We start from the raw sequence: 22,558 nt of genomic DNA on the forward strand, positions 1-22,558 counted from the left end.
AGCTCACTTACTTACTCAACAATTGCACCATCCCAGAGTCCAACTCAAGATAGGTCTTGATTTACAAATGCACTTGCAGTTGCAGCTGCATGAGAAGGCCTGCAAGACTGCACAAACAATAGGCAACAATTGAGAGCTTTTATTTACCATTATCACATCCTAGATGGAGGTCAAATGTACACCTCATTTTAGCTTGTTAGTAAATAAATAATCAACTCAATTGGTGTGGTAGGATTTATTTAGTGGGATTTGGGTTTGTGCAGATTATGCGACGTTCAGGATGACACTGTAGAGGAAATTTATTAATTTGTTGTAAAATCGATATTCTGATCTTCTTTAAGTTAATCTGGGAGATAGAAACTCAATACAACCAAACTTTCCCATGGTGCCCCAGGTTACTGAGTTAATAATTACCTGATTAATTTAATCAAGTAATTATAAACAGTTAATAATTCGATGAACAGCAGCCGTCACTTTAATCAATACGTCACGACAAGCATCAAGAATAGCTATTGCGTTACCTTGCTGAGCTGCTGTTAGGTTTGGGTTGTGTTTGTATACTTGTCGGCATTCAGCTCCCATTATAGTCCTCAAAATGGCAGCCACTACATCTTCATCCTTTTCCAGAAGTCACGTGGCTAGTCCTCCCATTCACCTCTGGACGTATCCCAATTCATGCTCCAATCTCCGCTGAGCATCATAACTGTGGGAAGGGGAATGTTCACTGCCATTTCTATCTCGATGCTAACAACACTATAAAGCGAAGGTGAATTATGGCGATTATTAAACAAAGGTTTGCTCTAATTTGCGGATATCATGGATAGTCATCCCGCTTCTGACACCATGTTTGGATGTTCAATGACGAGACAGAGTCATTGATGCGAGTAACCAGTCTTGTTCATATCAAGCACACCTGCGCCGGGACAGCTCAGCTCAACGCTGATTGGCTAATTAATTTTTATTTTTTTAATCAAATGAGGCCAAATGCTTGCTGGCATCAACCAATCAAATGCTACAGCGCCAACATGTTATACTTTTTTGGTCCAGACAGCATCAGATACATACATTACTGTAGGCTACACAACAGACGGGTGCCATTTCCCTCGCTCGGATGATTTCTCCAGTGAGATTCAGCCACTTGCGAAATCACGTAAAATTATGAGAAAAAATATATATATATAAAATTAATTGAGAATTTGTATTTATTGATTGTTTAAATAGTTGGGGAAGCCTGGCTTCCCTTGGCATCCATGAATACAGGCCACTGCTGAGGGCTGTTAGTCCCACATGATGCAGAGTGACAACCGCTTGTTCTAGTCATTTATTCACATCATTCTGTTAACATTTATTTATTTACACTGGTCACTGAGGACCTCTGACAACCCATCAAGATGGCATATCAGTAGCCTAAGTAAGTTCTTTAGCAATAACAGTATGTTAAGGTTCATTAAAACATTTATTTAAATTGAGCTAAAATAACAAATAGTGTATTAACTTGTAGTAAATAATGTATTATGTTAGCTACCACAGGTACGTAGAACTGAAACATAACTAGAGAATAAAATGCTGTTTGCAAACTATGAAACCAAAATCAAGAAATGCCAATGCTTGTATTACACTGTAGCATTCAGCATTTTCTTCACCAGAGTTTTTCTTCTAACAGTATGAGGGTAGAACCTCAGTAGAAAATAAGGTGGAGACCTGTTATCCAAACTTTAGTGTCATCTCAAAAACAGTGGATTTAAAGTCATACAGCTTACCCATAATTCTACTGGGTTATTTGCATTAGGGATTATTGTCACTGGACTACCCGGTGGACTATCCTGTAGTGTAGTCTGGGTAATGTGCTGCTCATTGGGGTCTGTGATGGGTGTCTCATCCAGCTCCTCATCACTCTGAGTAGATGTTTGGTTGGTATTATCTCCTTCTTTATCTGTGTCTGGTTCCTTCTGCTCTATCCCTTCTTCCTCCATCTCTACTTCAATTCCCCCATCATCCTCTGTGTTTGCACCCATACATCTATTGTGGTCCATTATCCCATCTCTGTTCTCCTCATTACTTACTCTTTGCCCTTTCCCTTATTCTTCCACATCATTATTATGTCTTCACTCCCCTGACTGGATGTCCTGGTTGTCCTCCTGTGTATGTTGATTTGTTTGGTTATTGTCTTTGTGGTCTGCTGTGTACGGTCCTTCTCCTTGGATCTTTATCTCTGGCTTTTCATCATTCATCATTAAGTGCCTGAGTCGCTCTCATGTTTACCATCTCCCGTGTACAGGTTTGTCATCTCCTCTTGGGGCTTGTCTGATTCTTGGTCTAGTTCATTCTCCTGTTTAAGACCTGGTTTGTTCAGGTCTAGCAGGGCCTTCTTGTGCCCTATGTCCTGGTTGGGTTTATCTGTTTCTGCATTTAGTGGAATCCATTTGGGTGTTGTGCCTGCTGTTTCTGTTTGGCCTGGAGCTGTCTCTGTTGTGCCTGCTGAGTCTATGTGGCCTGGAGCTGTCTATGTTGTGCCTGCTGAGTCTGTTTGGGCTGGAGCTGTCTCTGTTGTGCCTCCTGAGTCTGTGTGGCCTGGAGCTGTCTCTGTTGTGCCTGCTGATTCTGTTTGTCCTGAAGCTGTCTCTGTTGTGATTGGGTATTTTTGGCCTGAAGCTGTCTCTGTTGTGATTGGGTATTTTTGGCCTGAAGCTGTCTCTGTTGTGCCTGCTGAGTCTGTGTGGCCTGGAGCTGTCTCGGCTGTGATTGGGTATTTTTGGCCTGAAGCTGTCTCTGTTGTGATTGGGTATTTTTGGCCTGGAGCTGTCTCTGGAGCTGGAACTGTTTCCTGGTTGGGTTCTGGTGTGGGCGTGCCTAGCTTGGTTTCTTTGGATTCTGGTGTGACTAGGTCTTGTTGGGCCTGGGAGTGGTCTGGTGTGACTAGGTCTTGTTGGGCAGGGGTGGGGTCTGGTGTGAGTAGGTCTTGTTGGGCAGGGGTGGGGTCTGGTGTGAGTAGGTCTTGTTGGGCAGGGGTGGGGTCTGGTGTGAGTAGGTCTTGTTGGGCAGGGGTGGGGTCTGGTGTGACTAGGTCTTGTTGGGCAGGGGTGGGGTCTTCTGTGACTAGGTCTTGTTGGGCAGGGGTGGGGTCTGGTGTGAGTAGGTCTTGTTGGGCAGGGGTGGGGTCTGGTGTGAGTAGGTCTTGTTGGGCAGGGGTGGGGTCTGGTGTGACTAGGTCTTGTTGGGCAGGAGTGGGGTCTGGTGTGACTAGGTCTTGTTGGGCAGGGGTGGGGTCTTCTGTGACTAGGTCTTGTTGGGCAGGGGTGGGGTCTGGTGTGACTAGGTCTTGTTGGGCAGGGGTGGGGTCTGGTGTGACTAGGTCTTGTTGGGCAGGGGTGGGGTCTGGTGTGACTAGGTCTTGTTGGGCAGGGGTGGGGTCTGGTGTGACTAGGTCTTGTTGGGCAGGAGTGGGGTCTGGTGTGACTAGGTCTTGTTGGGCAGGGGTGGGGTCTGGTGTGACTAGGTCTTGTTGGGCAGGAGTGGGGTCTGGTGTGACTAGGTCTTGTTGGGCAGGGGTGGGGTCTTCTGTGACTAGGTCTTGTTGGGCAGGGGTGGGGTCTGGTGTGACTAGGTCTTGTTGGGCAGGGGTGGGGTCTGGTGTGACTAGGTCTTGTTGGGCAGGGGTGGGGTCTGGTGTGACTAGGTCTTGTTGGGCAGGGGTGGGGTCTGCTGTGACTAGGTCTTGTTGGGCCTGGGTGTGGTCTGGTGTGACTAGGTCTTGTTGGCCTGGCTTGGGCTTGTCCTGTACATGCTCTGTGTCTGTCACTGAAACACAGAATGAGAAGATGGGTTGATACAAGACTACACAAACACTATTATACAGACACATTTGTCTTAATGATAACATGACTTATTATGTCATTGTCAGTCTCAATATTGAGTTATGTTTAACCTATCTGCCATGGGACATAAAATCACCTGTCTGTTTGTCTGAGAGACTGTCATTCTGTCTGTATAGAAAGCTGTGACCCCTACTTTTTGTTGGAAAGAAAATTCTTCCAGCTGGTTTAGTTTGCCATTTCCTATTTGGATCTGCATTCTGCTTGTTTATCAGCTCTACCTGCTCTTTTACCATTCCTGTACACACAAAAACATTCATCCCCATTAATATCATATGTATTCAAAGTTTCTCGTGCCCAAGACAATAAACACTATATAAGGAGAACCTTTTGGTATAGAAGTTATATTTCCAGTGTTCTCAGAATGGTCATCCTCAGGATCTTTGTTTCCTATTCAATAAAAACATAAACAAAATAGTGGTATTCATAAACAGTAGAGTGGTAAGGTGTTAGTTTTGTCTTAAAATGTATGTGATGCCAAACTAAGTCTACAGCAATAGAACTCATGTTCAAAATGACATTTTTACAGCTAAACAACCTTGTTTTGTAACTTCCATCAGTCCTTTCTCCTCTTCAGATTTTCTCAGTGCAGCTTCAGCTGCTGGTCATCCACCACAGAGTGGAAAAGACAAGAGGGATAAAGGACAGAATTAGACATAGGGAAGTAATGTGGGTGAACATCCTGCAACATGAATATGTCTAACCAGAAAGACAATGTAGTTACTTTGCTTTGTTTGCTGGTTGTACTCTTTTCTCTCCCCTTTTCAACTCTAATCTCAGATCCAAGGTCAACGACCTTGTAACAAGTCAGCTGGCGTCACTGGGACAGTTATCATCTAAAAAGCTCAGCACACATCAGGGGAGTAGGAAGGAAATGGATTGACTCTGGTCTAGCCAGATCATTATAATGAGGGGCTTTTTCTCCCAGTAATACCGAACTATGCACCATATATTTCCGGAGTCTGGAACTAAACGTTTTTCATAGGACATAGGATGGTCGTACGTTTCTTGCATTTCCTCCAGTAGTACCACAAGAGAAATGCCAGAACAGCAACTAAGACGAGAAGGACAATGGACAGGACCACAGCCAGGACACTGGATGAGCCTTCCTCTGCACAGAAACACCATTAAAACATATTGGATCAGCAGCATTTCCACACTTAATAAGACATGAATTAAGCAGTCTTATAAGACATGAATTAAGCAGTCATAACACTATGAACTATATAGTAATGTCACTGACTGTAACGTATGAATATCCAGGATCTGCAAAAAAGATGCTTAGCATGCACAATATAACATTGTATTTACAACAATCTCATTCTATGTCTTTCTGAACCATGTTCTCACTATCAATAAATATACAGAATCTACATGTCACGCAAATGTGTTGGCAGCATTAAATAATACATCCAAATTGTGAACACGACAGAATGAAAGTGAGAGTACGTTATATTACTGTAACTACAGTTTAGAAGTGTTATCTTACCAGTGTAGCAGTCCTTCAGGGTGAACTCTGCACTTTTCTCACCAACAGGATTTTTCACCACACATGTGTAGATAGACTCCTGGTTCTCCCCCCCAGGTATGAACAGTTCAGGTCCTGGACTCTCTGACCCCTCAGGACTCCTCCAGATGAACTGGGTCAGGGGCTGGAGGTCAGCTGAGCACAGCAGGGTTCTGTCCATGTTCTCTGGGGTTGTGTCAACCACACAGGTTGCGCTGGGCTGTGCCACATCATCTACACACATGTGCACAAACGAGTACAGACACACACACACACAGACACGCACAGACACACACACAGCAAAGTGAGAAGCCGTTTCACCTCAACTGATCTGAGGAGAGGTGTGTCTTGGTGTGGGTGAAAACCTGTCCAGCAACTTTGAACATTTGTAATAAAGATGTAATGATGAAAAGGGGGAGTTTCAATATCACACTGCAACAAGATTTCAAGAGCTAGGTGAGAATATGTGGGTCCTGACTCATTAGATACAGTCACCAAGGTATACAATTAGATTTGTTTTACTATACTGGCATCACTTAATCAGCCGTTGTCTAGGCTTAATGATAGTTTTTTTGAAAGCCCTTATTAATACTGTAAATAAACATACTGTATACACACAAAACTGACATGCAGGCCTTTAAACAGCAACATTACACACTTACCAATAACCCCCACCTCATGTTGAGAGTACTGCAGCTTGCCCTTGACGACAGCCTCTAACTCATAGGGCCCACTGTCTGCATCAGTGAGACCTTTGATAGTTAGCGCTCCAGAGTCCCAGTCCAGGATGGTCCTGCCTTTAAACCTGCCATACTCAAAATTCTGACTCCCATCAAACTCCACCACCTTGTTCCCATTGTGTTTCCACAGGATGTCCTCAGGCTGTCCTGAGACCTTGGGGGTCAGGGTGATCTCTCTTCCCAGGCCACCATACTGCTGTTCACCTGTCACCTCCACTGAGCACAGAAACAGGAGGATCAGGTGAAAACACATTGAAAACACCCTAAACTTCTGTGGCTATAATGTAATGTAGGCTAGTGGTCTTCTTTGAGACCACCAAGGACAGTTCAGGTATCAGCAGTGTCAGACATCCCACCTATTCAACCTAATTAGTAATCTCCCACTATACTGCTCTCCTCTGCTGTCAAATCAATGATTGGCCAGGGTGGGATTGTAGACCTTGTATCTTGATATATCATTAACTTGGCCAAACACGGAGAGATATATCGTCAACTCTATCGAAACTCTAGCCGTGTACTTCAACTCCATGATAATTGAATCCACGGAGTTGAAAGCAAAGTAAAGTTTTTGAAATCAACCTCTGACTCCTTTAAGTCACTATGCAATCAATACTTAAAAAATGTAACTTACTGTGTACCTATGTTTGTCCTCTGTTGTTGCGTGCCTTTCTTTGTTTGCTGAAATCCATACTTAAAAAAAAAACTTTCATCAAATACAACCGCCAACTTTTTCCTTGTTGAAATTCAATTGGCACATGCACATTCAAGCTGAGTTGCCATCTTAGAGCAACAGCAACGAGGAAACAGTCCGTGGTTGTATTTGATTAAAGTTTTATTAAAAAGTACAGATTTCGGGGGGAAAATGGCGCCGTAGAGAGAACACGGTGTTTCAGCGAGCTCTCGTGGCATTCGTAAATTTATATTTTTACATTAATCTCCTAGCTTGAAAAAGTGGTAGAATTGGCTAAATAAGTTACCATATAATGAGTCTTGACGGCTATTTCGCAAAAATCTCCGACAACATGCCCAACAGAACTACTAAGAAGTCGACCAAAACCACCATCCCTGTGGATGTGCATGAGGAGCTAGCTAACGTTAGCGAGGCTAGCACCATTGCGAATCCAGGCACAATGGACCTGGTGATTCAAAAGATGACTGATAACATTACTAAAGTGATCGATGCTAAGATAAGAACGGTCTTGGAAGCAATAGCAGGTCATTCAGCTGAACTACAGAGGGTTGTGGAACGTGTTGTTGAGGCGGAAGGAAGAATTGATGCAGTGGAAACTTCAACTACATCTATGGACGCTAAGATAAAAGCACTTGAGAAACAGGTGCGCGAAATGGCGGAGCACATTGACGACTTGGATAATCGAGGACGCAGATGCAATATTCGTGTTGTGGGACTCCCGGAAAATTCTGAAGGGACATGTTCAGTAAAATTCTTTGAGGAATGGATCCCTGGCTACCTACAAATGGACACTAAGGCTGGTCGTGTGAAGCTGGACAGAGCCCATCGCCCTCAAGCACCGATACCCGGTCCCAATCAGCGCCCACGGGCCGGTGGTTATAAAGTTCCACAACTTCACCGACAAGCAGCGCGTCATGGACGCGGCTAGAAACATCGGCTCTGATAGTAGTCAACGTAAAAGTCCTAAGGTCTCATTCTTCAATGATTATTCCACTGCGGTTGTACGAAGACGCAAAGCGTTTGATGAGGCGAAGGCTCGACTCAGGAGAATGAAGATGGAATACGCACTGTTGTACCCGGCCACATTGAAGATTATGGTCAACGGATCACCTAAAAAGCTCTACACACCTGAAGAGGCTGCTGCGTTTATTGACTCTCTCAGGTAAATAACTTTTATTTTTGGTTGAATCTGATCATGAAACAGTGGCGTGAGTCCTCACGTACTCCGGCTCAGTAATATTCGTATCTTTATTATTTTTCTTGCTAAAGTAATAGCCGCTATAGCTCAGGCTGAGATATGTGTGAATCCATATTGGTGCCCAGGCTTGGTTTTAGGTGGAAGAGCCTCAATCTTCTCCTATTGATTTTCTTTTCCATACATATAAAGGATGAGGCTATGGAGCGGCAATGCGGACTTAAGAGTCTGCATTGGAGAGTTGAAATCCCCTGCATGTTAGCCAGTGGGAAAACCCCCTTTTGGATCTTTACATGTTTAATTTTTGGGTTTAGTATAGTTCGAGTTCAGGGTTCATATCGTTTGTTTATGCTCGGTGAGATAGAGGAGAGCTCAACACATGGAAAAAGGTACCACTCCACTTTTACAGTGGGATCCTGCCTGGATATTGAATGATCAAGATACAATGGCAGGTAACGGACTGCGTGTATGTACATGGAACATTAGAGGGAGCCATAACCCCATTAAGAGGAAAAAGGTACTGTCTTTTTTGAAAAAAGAAAATATTGATATTGCCCTGTTGCAAGAAACTCATTTGGATGATAAGGAGCACCTGAAATTACAACAAGGGGGGTTTGGCCAAGTGTTTTTCTCATCATTTACATCCAGAAGTAGAGGGGTAGCAATTCTGGTGAAAAAGAACTTACCACTTAAGGTCTTGAATTGTGTGAAAGATAAATTTGGTCGCTTTGTTATAATTAATGGTACTTTACAAGGGCAGAACATTTCTATAATGAATATTTACTTCCCCCCTGCTCACCCCTCTGATTTCCTCACTAAGGTATTTCTAGACTTTTCAGAATTAAACTCGGACACTGCAGTGGTTGGAGGAGATTTTAACTGCTTGTTGAACCCCCTTATTGATAGGTTTCCCAGCGGTATAGCTTCACTCTCTCCTCAAGCTAAGTCACTTAAAGCTATTTGTGATGATCTGGGGTATGCGGATGTCTGGAGAGCTTTTCATCCCTCCAACAGAGAGTTCACTTTTTTCTCTGCACCTCATGGATTCAGACTAGAATAGATTATTTTTGTTATGCCCAGGACGTCTTTGCAGTCTGTTCTATCCGCTAGGATAGGAAGCATAGTCATAGTCATCTGATCATGCTGAGGTGATGTTGGACATAAAACTCAACGGGGCATTCAATCGGTCAAGACATTGGAGGTTGAACACAACCATTCTTAAAGACCATACATTCACATCATATTTTATTACAGAGTTTAAAGCATTTTTCTCTATTAACTCTCAATCAACAGATAACCCCTCGCTCCTTTGGGAGACCTGTAAAGCGTATGCCAGGGGTCTGATTATGTCATACACAGCTACTAAGAGACGGAAAAAGCGTGAAAAGCAAAAAATGTTAGAGGGTGAATTAGGAACTAAAGAGAAGGACTACATTAAAACACCCACTCCTACCCTATTAAAGGAAATATCAGTCATTAGATCAACGTTAGACTCTCTCCTAACACAGGACGCTGAAAAGAAAATGAGATTTGTCAGGCAAAAGCTATATGAACATGGCGATAAGCCAGGAAAGTACTTGGCATACCTAGCTAAAAAGAGAGCTGATTCTCAGTCAATTGCTACTATTACTGACTCTGATGGTAATCATTTATATGAAAATAAATTGATAAGTGATTCATTTAAGACATTTTATATAAATCTTTATGCCTCAGAACTGCCAAATGATGCACCCAAATTAATGGAGAACTTATTTTGTAAGATAGAGCTCCCTACTATCTCTGAAGAGCAGTGGTCCCTCCTTAATGCCCCTATTACCAAGGAAGAGATAATGTTCGCAATTAAGAATCTGCAAAATGGTAAGGCCCCAGGACCAGACGGGTTTTGTAGTGAGTTCTATAAAGAGTTCCATTGCCTGATCCTTGAGCCATTGCGTGATATGTTTAATCACTCATTTTCAAATGACCAACTCCCTCAAACGCTGAGAGAAGCCAACATTTCACTTATTCTCAAAAAGGGAAATGTCCAGAGTCTTGTTCCTCGTACAGACCAATTTCCCTTCTGAATGTGGATAGAAAATTGCTTTCTAAAATTCTAGCCACAAGATTAGAGGACTCACTGCCACTAATTGTGAAAGGAGACCAAACTGGCTTCATTAAGGGCCGTAAGTCATGCAACAATGTCAGGCGGCTTCTTAATGTAATTCAAGCTTACCAACAAAGTGCTGTGGATGGTCTTGTGCTCTCCCTAGATGCTGAGAAAGCATTTGATCGTGTGGAGTGGTCTTACCTATTATTTGCTCTAAATAAATTTGGTCTGGGTGACAACTTTATAAAATGGGTGAAAGTTTTATATGATGATCCTCAAGCTGCTGCCCTTACTAATGGGCTAAGGTCAAATAGCTTCTCTATACACAGAGGTACCAGACAGGGCTGTCCTTTATCCCCCCTCCTCTTTGCACTCGTTATGGAACCACTGGCCGAGGCCATCAGGGTAACGCCTGCTATACAGGGGCTGCTCATTGGTGATGTTCACCATAAAATAAGCTTGTATGCTGATGATGTCCTGATATTCATCTCTAGTCCCGAGACTTAAATTACGGCTCTTATTAATATTATTGAATTATTCAGCGAATTCTCAGGCTACAAGATTAACCTAACTAAGTCAGAGGCTATGCCACTTGGTAGCCTACACTCTGTACCTAATACTTCTCCCCCCTTCCCTTTTAAATGGTCTCCCTCAGGTTTCATGTACAGTGCCTTGCGAAAGTATTCGGCCCCCTTGAACTTTGCGACCTTTTGCCACATTTCAGGCTTCAAACATAAAGATATAAAACTGTATTTTTTTGTGAAGAATCAACAACAAGTGGGACACAATCATGAAGTGGAACGACATTTATTGGATATTTCAAACTTTTTTAACAAATCAAAAACTGAAAAATTGGGCGTGCAAAATTATTCAGCCCCCTTAAGTTAATACTTTGTAGCGCCACCTTTTGCTGCGATTACAGCTGTAAGTCGCTTGGGGTATGTCTCTATCAGTTTTGCACATCGAGAGACTGACATTTTTTCCCATTCCTCCTTGCAAAACAGCTCGAGCTCAGTGAGGTTGGATGGAGAGCATTTGTGAACAGCAGTTTTCAGTTCTTTCCACAGATTCTCGATTGGATTCAGGTCTGGACTTTGACTTGGCCATTCTAACACCTGGATATGTTTATTTTTGAACCATTCCATTGTAGATTTTGCTTTATGTTTTGGATCATTGTCTTGTTGGAAGACAAATCTCCGTCCCAGTCTCAGGTCTTTTGCAGACTCCATCAGGTTTTCTTCCAGAATGGTCCTGTATTTGGCTCCATCCATCTTCCCATCAATTTTAACCATCTTCCCTGTCCCTGCTGAAGAAAAGCAGGCCCAAACCATGATGCTGCCATCACCATGTTTGACAGTGGGGATGGTGTGTTCAGCTGTGTTGCTTTTACGCCAAACATAACGTTTTGCAATGTTGCCAAAAAGTTCAATTTTGGTTTCATCTGACCAGAGCACCTTCTTCCATATGTTTGGTGTGTCTCCCAGGTGGCTTGTGGCAAACTTTAAACGACACTTTTTATGGATATCTTTAAGAAATGGCTTTCTTCTTGCCACTCTTCCATAAAGGCCAGATTTGTGCAATATACGACTGATTGTTGTCCTATGGACAGAGTCTCCCACCTCAGCTGTAGATCTCTGCAGTTCATCCAGAGTGATCATGGGCCTCTTGGCTGCATCTCTGATCAGTCTTCTCCTTGTATGAGCTGAAAGTTTAGAGGGACGGCCAGGTCTTGGTAGATTTGCAGTGGTCTGATACTCCTTCCATTTCAATATTATCGCTTGCACAGTGCTCCTTGGGATGTTTAAAGCTTGGGAAATCTTTTTGTATCCAAATCCGGCTTTAAACTTCTTCACAACAGTATCTCGGACCTGCCTGGTGTGTTCCTTGTTCTTCATGATGCTCTCTGCGCTTTTAACAGACCTCTGAGACTATCACAGTGCAGGTGCATTTATACGGAGACTTGATTACACACAGGTGGATTGTATTTATCATCATTAGTCATTTAGGTCAACATTGGATCATTCAGAGATCCTCACTGAACTTCTGGAGAGAGTTTGCTGCACTGAAAGTAAAGGGGCTGAATAATTTTGCACGCCCAATTTTTCTGTTTTTGATTTGTTAAAAAAGTTAGAAATATCCAATAAATGTCGTTCCACTTCATGATTGTGTCCCATTTGTTGTTGATTCTTCACAAAAAAATACAGTTTTATATCTTTATGTTTGAAGCCTGAAATGTGGCAAAAGGTCGCAAAGTTCAAGGGGGCCGAATACTTTCGCAAGGCACTGTATATACACGTGTAGATATGTGTAAGTGGGTGCTGTTTTTCTTGTTTTTTTTCTGTGTGCTTTGTCTCTGTTGTTGTATCTCTTAATATGGGTGAAAATTGTGACATTCCAATAAAAATACTGTTACAAATTATTATTTTTTTTTACAGATTTCAGCAAAGAAAGAAAGGCATGCAAAAAGAGAGGACAAACATAGGTAAATGGTAAGAGTTTAAGAATGTCATTTTGAAAAGTACTGATTTCATAGCGACTTGAAGGAGTCTGAGGTTAATTTAAAAAAACAAAAGTCTGCGCTCAACTCCGTCGTTGAAATCACAATGGAGTTGAGATACTTGGCAATTGTATATAAACCCTGGATTGCTGATGCTATGTATTGGCCATTGAGAGGCCATTGTAGTTGGGATAGTAATATTAGTACTCTCTAAAGTAAAATACTATATTTCTCTCTCAGGCTGATACAGAGAGACTCATCCATACTTTACTACAAGCAGGCTTGACTACTGTAATGCTCTCCTGTCTGGTCTACCCAAGAAAGCCATTGGGCAACTGCAGAGCATACAGAACGCTGCAGCATAGATACTGACCAAGACTAGACGGAGAGCACACATTACACCTGTTTTAAGGTCTCTGCACTAGCTGCCTGTGAGTTTTAGAATTCATTTTAAGATTCTTCTATTGGTTTTTAAATTAATCCATAATTGTGCATCACAATACATGCCAGACATGCTTTTACGTTATTTACCCAGTAGGTCCCTTTAAACTATCCCAAAGCCTTGGACCAAGAGACATGGAGAGGCAGCCTTTAGTTATTATGCTCCCAGACCCTGGAATAGCCTACCAGAGAACCTGAGGGGGCCGAAACTGTGGACATATTTCAAAGAGATCTTAAAACACACCTTTTTAGCATTGCTTTTCCTTATTGTGCTTTTTACTTGTTCCGATTTTATTGTATTTCTTTAGTTTTTTATCCTCTTATGTTTGTTGTGTAGCAAATATTTCAGTTTTTATTTTCATTGGTTTTATTAGTTTTGTCCTGTGAAGTACATTGAGTTGCATTCCATGTCTGAAATGTGCTGTAAATAAATCTTGATTTGATTAGATATGTTTTCATAGTTTTTTTTTATGTTGAGCTCACACAATATAATGTAAATGTTTGCAGTTATCTGTAATGGATGTCATAATGTAGACATTAATAAATGCTTTTTTTTTGTTGGATGAGTGCCAAGATGACTGTGCATTTCTACACACCCTTGATCAAAACTCTAACTGTCAAACTCAACTCTGGACCTCGAAGCCAGTTTTAGTGCTTGTTTTCATTGTTCCCCTCTAATCAGGGACTAATTTAGACCTGGCACACCAGGTGGATGCAATTAATTATCAGGTAGAAGAGAAAACCAGCAGGCTCTGGACCTCGTAGGGTAAGAGTTGAGCACCCCTGCCTAGTAAAATAAATGATAAACTATTTCATAGTAAACAGAGGCCTATGTCTATACTTGCGCCCCCAAGTGGCGCAGCGTTCTAAGGCACTACATCTCAGTGCAAGAGGCATCACTACAGTCCCTGGTTTGAATCCAGTTGTATCACATCTGGCTGTGATTGGGAGTCCCATAGGGTGGTGCACAATTGGCCCAGCATCATCCTTTTAGGGTCTGGCCGGAGTAGGCCATCATCGTAAATAAGAATTGGTTCTTAACTGGCTTGCCGAGTTAAATAAAGGTTAAATAAAATATATATATATTTTGCTGAAGGGAGGGCCATCCATTTTCATATCAGAGGTCCGATTTTCTCCATGTAACCATTACTATAAATAACGTTCACTCCCTAAGAGTGTACAGTATTAATAAACCTGTAGTTTTCACAGAAGTGTTCATTTGTTACCATGCATATGATGTCAACATATTTGTAACCTAGGTTTTATGTTATTTATTTTATGATGCATCACCGGGGCGGCAGGGTAGCCTAGTGGTTAGAGTGTTGGACTAGTAACCGGAAGGTTGCGAGTTCAAACCCCCGAGCTGACAATCTGTCGTTCTGCACCTGAACAGGCAGTTAACTGTTCCCAGGCCGTCATTGAAAATAAGAATTTGTTCTTAACTGGTTAAATAAAGGTAAAATAAAAATAAAAAAAAATCATCATGATCATCAATTATCATGTTGTTGTATTTCCTGTTTAGGGTAGCTAGCTAGCCACAAAGTCATTAACCCTGCCTATTTCTTTGGCCCAGCGTCGTCCGGGTTTGGCCGGGGCAGGCCGTCATTGTAAATAATAATTTTTCTTAACTGGCTTGCCTAGTTAAATAAATCTCCAATAAAAAATATACAAAATAAAGACTATTTTCTGTACACTCAAAGCAGTGTGATTAGAGTTATAACATGGAAATTACCACTGAATGACTAATTATCGAATGGACCAGACTGAGCAGCTGAACAGACGTATGGCTAATAAGGCTCCCGCTCGGGATACAGTGCACAATGACTATGTCAATGACAAATTACTTTCCTACAAATCAATAACCGGGGGAAAAAAATAGTATAGGCTACTCACCGAGAAAATAAACCAAAAGCAGTATAACTTTCCCAAAAAAGCTACCTGCCATTTCCTTCGGTCCGAGTTTGACAGTCCTGTATGCTAGTAAGTAAAAGTGAAAGTACACGTTTCAGATATCATTCCATCTGGAACGCTCCGGGATTGTTTCAAATGACAAACTAAATTATGGACGACAACCTTACATATAGTCTAAATCCGAACACATAGATGTATCCTAACTACTCAAGCAAACAATGAGTCGAAAGTTCTTATTCCGATGCGACTTTGGCTACCTGCACACAGGTAAAGTAACCTACTACGCAGGGTTGCCAGGGTCAAAATCAAATGTCTAAACAAACGATGTCTCAAAACCCGCCCAAAAGGCCTGAAACGAGACATTTCTATTTTTTTGCAGCAAGATAGGAGTTTCCAAATTTAGCCAATAAAACCTGTTTCCATAACGCCATCAAGAGAATTGGGGCGGCAGGGTAGCCTAGTGGTTAGGGCGTTGGACTAGCAATGTTGCAAGTTCAAACCCCCGAGCTAACAAGATACAAATCTGTCGTTCTGCACCTGAACAGGCAGTTAACCCACTGTTCCTAGGCCGTCATTGAAAATAAGAATTTGTTATTTTAACTGGCTTGCCTAGTTAAATAAATCTCCAATAAAAAATATACAAAATGAAGACAATTTTCTGTACACTCAAAGCAGTGTGATTAGAGTTACACTATAACATGGTAAATTACCACTGAATTACTAATTATCGAATGGACTAGACTGAGCGGCTGAACAGACGTATGGCTAATAAGGCTCCCGCTCGGGATACAGTGCACAATGACTATGTCAAGGACAAATTACTTTCCTGCAAATCAATAACCGGGAAAAAAATAGTATAGGCTACTCACCGAGAAAATAAACCAAAAGCAGTATAATTTTCCCAAAAAAGCTACCTGCCATTTCCTTCGGTCCGAGTTTGACAGTCCTGTATGCTAGTAAGTAAAAGTGAAAGTACACGTTCCAGTTATCATTCCATCTGGAACGCTCCGGGATTGTTTCAAATGACAAACTAAATTATGGACGACAACCTTACATATAGTCTAAATCCGAACACATAGATTTATCCTAACTACTCAAGCAAACAATGAGTCGAAAGTTCTTATTCCGATGCGACTTTGGCTACCTGCACACAGGTAAAGTAACCTACTACGCAGGGTTGCCAGGGTCAAAATCAAATGTCTAAACAAACGATGTCTCAAAACCCGCCCAAAAGGCCTGAAATCGAGACATTTCAATTTTTTTGCAGCAAGATAGGAGTTTCCAAATTTAGCCAATAAAACCTGTTTCCATTACGCCATCAATTAAATCGATAGTCCTTAATTCGCTCGATGGCGTTATGGAAAAAGGTTTTATTGGCTAAACTCCTATCTTGCTGCAAAAAATAGAAATGTCTCGTTTTCAGGCATTTTGTGCGGGTTTTGAGACATCGTTTGTTTAGACATTTGATTTTGACCCTGGCAACCCTGCGTAGTAGGTTACTTTACCTGTGTGCAGGTAGCCAAAATCGCTTCGGAATAAGAACTTTCGACTCTTTGTTTGCTTGCGTAGTTTCTTTTGCAAATTCATTCACGTCCAGTACTGATGGCTTGAAATATGATATTCCATGCGTTCCGACTGAAGAAAAAATAACAGGTTTTTCAGTGAAAATGGGAATGTTTGCAGAGCTGTCATGTAACAAGGGGGAGTTGTTGGAAATGCACATGGAGTGGTTCATTAATTTGATTACCTAAGATTTCTACATTATATATTGATTCTGTGAAACAATTAACAAGCTAGTTAGCTGGCACATTTGATGTGAATCACACTACTGCTCTGTCATTTAGATATTTGCGCCTTACATATTGTGGTTGTTGTGGATGGCTGTTCACAAATCTAAATGTGTTTTGAACCCAATAATGGTTGAATTCAAGAAGTTTAATAAGCTGCTTATAAATCATTGTTTATGAAACCAGTGGACAGCCAGTGAAAAATGCACTCTTGCAACAGCTGCATAGCGCGGATTCAATCCTATGGAATAAAAGTGGGACTTGTATTGCTCAATGTAATTCATGCTGATAAAATAAATAAATCCATAGGCCTAGTGGACACAAGCTCAAACTCACACACTTTTGATTGACTTAAAGAGGCAATCTGTAGTTGCTACATCCATTTTTGGACTTATATATATATCCATTGATTACTGAAGAATATAATTTATACATGCCTCTTGAGCTTAATTCAACTGTCACACTCCATGAGAACCCAAAATATAAGCTTGTTTTTCTTCAGTGTTTGTATGTCACGACTTCCGCCGAAGTCGGTCCCTCTCCTTGTTCGGGCGGCGGTCGATGTCACCGGCCTTCTAGCCATTGCCGATCCACTTTTCATTTTCCATTTGTTTTGTCTTTGTTTTACACACCTGGTTTCAGTCCCCCAATTACTTGTTTATTATTTAACCCTCTGTTCCCCCATGTTTTTTTGTGAGTAATTGTTTGTTTATAGGAAGGTCCGTTAATGTGGGCTCTGTTTTTGTATTGCATTTATATATGTTGAGTAAAATATGTTTATTTACTCATATCTGCTGTCCTGCGCCTGACTCCTATACACCTGCTACACACAGACTTCCTTACAGAATCACTCACCCGAAGAATGGAGTCAGGAGCAGACACCCTCCCAGTTGCAGTGGGGGAGTGCATTCAGCAGCACGCGACCATGTTGCAACGTCTGGGCACCGCCATGGATCGCGTGCTCCAGACGATGGATTGTTTGGAGAGAGAAGGAGGTTTCCCAGCGCCTCCACCAGCCGCACTACAGCAGGTCCCACTGTCCAACCCTCCTTCACCCAGTCCCAGCGGGATTCAACTCGCGCTCCCAAGGGAGTTTGATGGGACGGCTGCCGGATGCCAGGGGTTTCTACTACAGCTGGAGCTCTACCTGGCTTCCTTCGGGGCGGGTGGACGGCAAAGCCCTCAGGCAAAGCCCTGGAGAGGGCCAATGCCGTATGGTGTGAAGGAGATGACCATTACACAGAGTTCGTAATGGTTCGTGAACGTCTGAGTTCGAGTTCGTGAACGTCTGTTCCACCCCAGGCAGGGGACGAGTAGCGCGCAGGATTTCGCCTTGGACTTCTGGACCCTGGCCGCCAGCGCGGGATAGAAGGACAGGGCCCTGATCCGTGACTACTAGTGCAGTCTGAGCGAGGATGTATGTCGGGAGTTGGCCTGCCGAGACACCACCCTCACATTGGACCAGCTGGTGGACCTGTCCATCTGGCTGGGCAACCTGCTGACTGCCCGTGGACGTCCGGATCGGGGCCTGTCAGTTCCATCCCCCAGCACATCCGCTCCGATGCCCATGGAGCGGGGAGGTGCTGCACTTAGGGTGACTGGAGGAGGGGCCATTCCCTGCACCATCTGTGGCCACAGAGGGCACACTGCTGGTCGGTGCTGGGGGGGTTCCTCAGGGAGTCGAGGCAGCAGGCAGGGCACTATCATGTCACCCCAGATGAGTCGGCACCAGGCTCACCCAGAGCCTCCTGTTGCTCACATGTATGTATTTATTTCATTTCCTGAGTTTCCCGCATTCCCAGCATAAGACGCTAGTAGACTCAGGCGCAGCTGAGAATTTTATAGACCGTTCATTTGCCAATAGTTTAGGGATCCCCCTTGTTCCTGTGGACATGCCCTTCCCTGTGCACGCCCTAGGTAGTCAACCATTAGGGTCAGGGCTGATCAGGGAGACCACCGCTCCACTAGACATGGTTACGCAGGAGCGTCTCAAGGAGAGAATCAGTCTCTTCCTTATGATTCTCCTGCGTTTCCCGTGGTGCTGGGCTTACCCTGGTTGACCTGTCATGACCCCCTGCCTCCTAGAGTTTATTTTTTTGTAAAGAAGAAGGATGGGGGTCTGTGCCCGTGTATTGACTATCAAGATATCAATCAGATCACTGTGAGGTACAGCTACCCGCTGCCTCTCATCACCAGTGTGATCAAATCAATGCACGGGGTGCGATTCTTCACAAAATTGAAACTCAGGAGCGCTTACAACCTGGTGCATATCCGGGAGGGGGACGAGAGGAGACGGCATTTAGTACCACCTCAGGGCACTATGAGTACCTAGTCATGCCGTGCGGGTTGATGAATGCTTCATCAGTCTTCCAGGCCTTTGTTGACGAGATTTTCCGGGACCTGCACGGGCAGGGTGGAGTGGTGTATATAGACAACATTCTGAAATACTCCACTACACGCTACAAGCATGTGTCCCTGGTGCGCTGGGTGCTTGGTCGACTGTTGGAGCATGACCTGTACGTCAAGGCTCAGAAATGTTTGTTCTTCCAACAGTCCGTCTCCTTCCAAGGGTACTGAATTTCCACGTCAGGGGTGGAGATGGAGAGTGACCGCATTTCAGCCGTGCGTAATTGGCCGACTCCCACCACAGTAAAGGAAGTGCAGCGGTTTCTCGTGTTTGCCAACTACTACCGGAGGTTTATCTGGGGTTTTGGTCAGGTAGCAGCTCCCATTATCTCACTGCTGAAGGGGGGACCGGTGCGGCTGCAGTGGTCGGCTGAGGTGGACAGGGCTTTTGGTCACGTGAAATCTCTGTTACCTCGGCTCCCGTGCTGGCTCATCCGGATCCCTCTTTGGCGTTCATACTGGAGGTGGATGCGTCTGAGGCTGGGATAGGAGCCGTGCTCTCTTAGCGCTCGGGCACGCCACCAAAGCGAAACTATGATGTGGGTGACCGGGAGCTGTTGGCTGTTGTCAAGGCTCTGAAGGTGTGGAGACATTGGCTTGAGGGGACTAAACACCCTTTTCTCATATGGACTGATCACCGCAATCTGGAGTACATCCGGGCGGCGAGGAGACTGAACCCTCGCCAGTTAAGGAGACTGAACCCGCGCCAGGCAAGGTGGGCCATATTCTTTACCCATTTTGTTTTCACTCTGTCCTACAGACCAGGTTCCCAGAACGCTAATGCAGACGCACTGTCCCGGATGTATGTCACAGAGGAGCGGTCCATGGATCACACTCCCATACTTCCGGCCTCTTGCCTGGTGGCACCGGTGGTGTGGGAGCTGGACGCGGATATCGAGTGGGCATTACTCACAGAGCCCACTCCCCCTGCGTCCAGCTGGGCGCCTGTACGTTCCGTCTGCTGTCCGCGACCGTTTGATCTATTGGGCCCACATGTCACCCTCCTCTGGTCATCCTGGCATCGGGCGGACGGTGTGTTGCCTTAGTGGGAAGTACTGGTGGTCCACCTTGGCCAAGGACGTGAGGGTTTATGTTTCCTCCTGCTCGGTGTGCGCCCAGTGTTACAACCCCTACCCGCTCCACAACGGCCATGGTTGCACCTGTCGGTGGACTTCCTGACAGATCTTCCTCCCTCACAGAGCAACACCACAATCCTGGTTGTTGTGGATCGGTTTTCTAAGTCCTTCCGTCTCCTGCCTTTGCCCGGTGTCCCTATGGCCCTACAGACTGCAGAGGTCCTGTTCACACACGTTTTCCGGCACTATGGGGTGCCTGAGGATATAGTCTCTGATCGGGGTCCCCAGTTCAAGTCCAGGGTCTGGAGAGCGTTCATGCAACGTCTGGGGGTCTCGGTCAGCCTTACTGCAGTTTTTCGCCCCGAGAGTAATGGGCAGGTGGAGATAGTAAACCAGGATGTGGGTAAGTTTCTGCGGTCATATTGCCAGGACCGGCCGGGGGAGTGGGCGGCGTTATCCCCTGGGCAGAGAGGGCCCAAAACTCACTCCGCCACTCCTCCACTAACCTCTCTCCCTTCCAGTGTGTGTTGGGGTATCAGCCGGTTCTGGCACCTTGGCATCAGAGCCAGATCGAAGCTCCTGCGGCAGACAAATGGTTTAAGCACTCAGAGGAGACCTGGGGCACCGCCCATGTGCACTTGCAATGGGCCGTGAGGCGGCAGAACGCGAGCGCCGACCGTCATCGCAGTGAGGCTGGACTCGAGGCAGTGAGCCTGGACTCGAGGCGTCGGGCGAGGGGCCTTCAGTACCTCGTGGAGTGGGAGGGGTACGGTCCGGAGGAGAGATGCTGGGTGCCGGTGGAGGACGTCCTGAACCATTCTTTGCTGCGGGACTTCCGCCATCTCCACCTGGATCGCCCTGCGCCTCGTCCTCTGGGTCGTCCCCGAGGTCGGTGTCAGCGTGCAGCTGGAGCCGCGCGTCAAGGGGGGGTACTGTCACGACTTCCGCCGAAGTCGGTCCCTCTCCTTGTTCAGTGGTCGACGTCACCGGCCTTTTAGCCATCGCCAAACCACTTTTCATTTTCTATTTGTTTTCTTTTTGTTTTACACACCTGGTTTCAATCAAATTATTTAACCCTCTGTTCCCCAATGGTTTTTTGTTAGTGATTGTTTGTATGTAGGAAGGTCCGTTAATGTGGGCTCTGTTTTTGTATTGCATTTATATATGTTGAGTAAAATACGTTTAATTACTCATATATGCTGTCCTGTGCCTGACTCCTATACACCAGCTACACACAGACTTCCTTACATTGTAAACATTGTAAATGTAAACAAACACTGTATAGCCTCATAACATGGTTAAAACAATAATTTTGGTATCATGGATGGTCAGTCCTCGCATCCATAGCTCTGACTATTAATCTGAGAGTGGTTATATTTCTCCAGGCCCATCCCTCAGCTTTTTACAAAAACAGAGGTGGGGGGGTCCATTTTGCTATTGTTTCATCTGTGGATTTTCCCTTTAAAATAAACAATAGAGTTAGGGCTGTCTAATAAGTCCTTAGTTTTAGGGTTATGTTCAGGTAAAACAATTTGGCTAATCTATACTTCCATATTTCCAAGACCTATTCTTGAAGATCAAGGGGTATAACATTTATTGGAATGACTGGAATTCTGATAGACATTGGTTTTTAATGTAAAGATATACTTTAATTATCTTATTATATGTAGTAGAAAGCAATGGTTTAGAACAGTGGTTCCCAAACGTTTTATAGTCCCGTATCCCTTCAAACATTCAACCTCCAGCTGCATACCTACCAGCTGTGTACCTCCTTTTTTGCCATCATTGTAAACCTGCCACACACACACTATACGATACATGTATTAAACTTAAGAATGAGTGTGAGTTTTTGTCACAACCCAGCTTGTGGGAAATGACAAAGAACTCTTATAGGACCAGGGCACAAATAATAATATAATAATAATCAATCATTTTGCTCTTTATTTAACCATCTTACATATAAAACCTTATTTGTTCATCGAAAATTGTGAATAACTCACCACAGGTTAATGAGAAGGCTGTGCTTGAAAGGATGCACATAACTCTGCAATGTTGGGTTGTATTGGCGAGAGTCTCAGTCTTAAATTACTTTCCACACACAGTCTGTGCCTTTATTTAGTTTTCATGCTAGTAAGGGCTGAGAATCCACTCTCACATAGGTACGTGGTTGCAAAGGGCATCAGTGTCTTAACAGAAATCTGGCAGTGGCTTCTGATTTCAATGACATTTTCACAGCACCGCTTGTTGCAATTTCGATGAGGCTCTCTTGTTCAGATATCAGTAAGTGGACTGGAGGCAGGGCATGAAAGGGATAACGAATCCAGTTGTTTGTGTCATCTGTTTCGTGAA

The 22,558-nt window shown here is 44.0% G+C and overlaps 1 protein-coding gene across 8 annotated transcripts; it reads right to left on the reverse strand.

Annotated features, from left to right (window-relative positions):
- Positions 1-1,179: 1,179 nt before the first annotated feature.
- On the reverse strand, positions 1,180-16,236 carry LOC110504514 (cell surface glycoprotein 1). Of its 8 annotated transcripts, none has more exons than XM_036974990.1 (8): positions 15,810-16,236; positions 6,042-6,335; positions 5,362-5,613; positions 4,876-4,983; positions 4,411-4,473; positions 4,200-4,262; positions 4,009-4,110; positions 1,180-3,798 (listed from the first exon to the last, which is right to left on the reverse strand). In XM_036974990.1, the coding sequence occupies exons 1-8, from the start codon at positions 15,859-15,861 to the stop codon at positions 2,504-2,506; spliced, it is 2,229 nt and encodes a 742-aa protein (XP_036830885.1). In that variant the 5' UTR covers positions 15,862-16,236; the 3' UTR covers positions 1,180-2,503. The 8 variants fall into 8 exon arrangements, with proteins under 8 accessions (XP_036830885.1, XP_036830886.1, XP_036830884.1 ...); XM_036974991.1 differs by lacking the exon at positions 15,810-16,236 and adding an exon at positions 14,923-15,418 and having other exon boundaries at positions 4,411-4,470; XM_036974989.1 differs by lacking the exon at positions 15,810-16,236 and adding an exon at positions 14,923-15,417.
- Between the last annotated feature and the right edge of the window lie 6,322 nt (positions 16,237-22,558).

This window comes from Oncorhynchus mykiss, chromosome 3, assembly GCF_013265735.2.
Source record: "Oncorhynchus mykiss isolate Arlee chromosome 3, USDA_OmykA_1.1, whole genome shotgun sequence".
Lineage (NCBI taxonomy): Eukaryota > Metazoa > Chordata > Actinopteri > Salmoniformes > Salmonidae > Oncorhynchus > Oncorhynchus mykiss.

Excerpts from the sequence above, each read along its gene's own strand:
- LOC110504514 (XM_036974990.1), bottom strand. The coding sequence starts at position 15,861 with ATGGCAGGTAGCTTTTTTGGGAAAATTATACTGCTTTTGGTTTATTTT. Across the intron at positions 6,336-15,809 it reads GCTTTTGGTTTATTTTCTCG|TGGAGGTGACAGGTGAACAG; the intron begins GTGAGTAGCCTA and ends TTCTGTGCTCAG. Across the intron at positions 4,263-4,410 it reads GATGGAAGTTACAAAACAAG|GAAACAAAGATCCTGAGGAT; the intron begins GTTGTTTAGCTG and ends TTTATTGAATAG.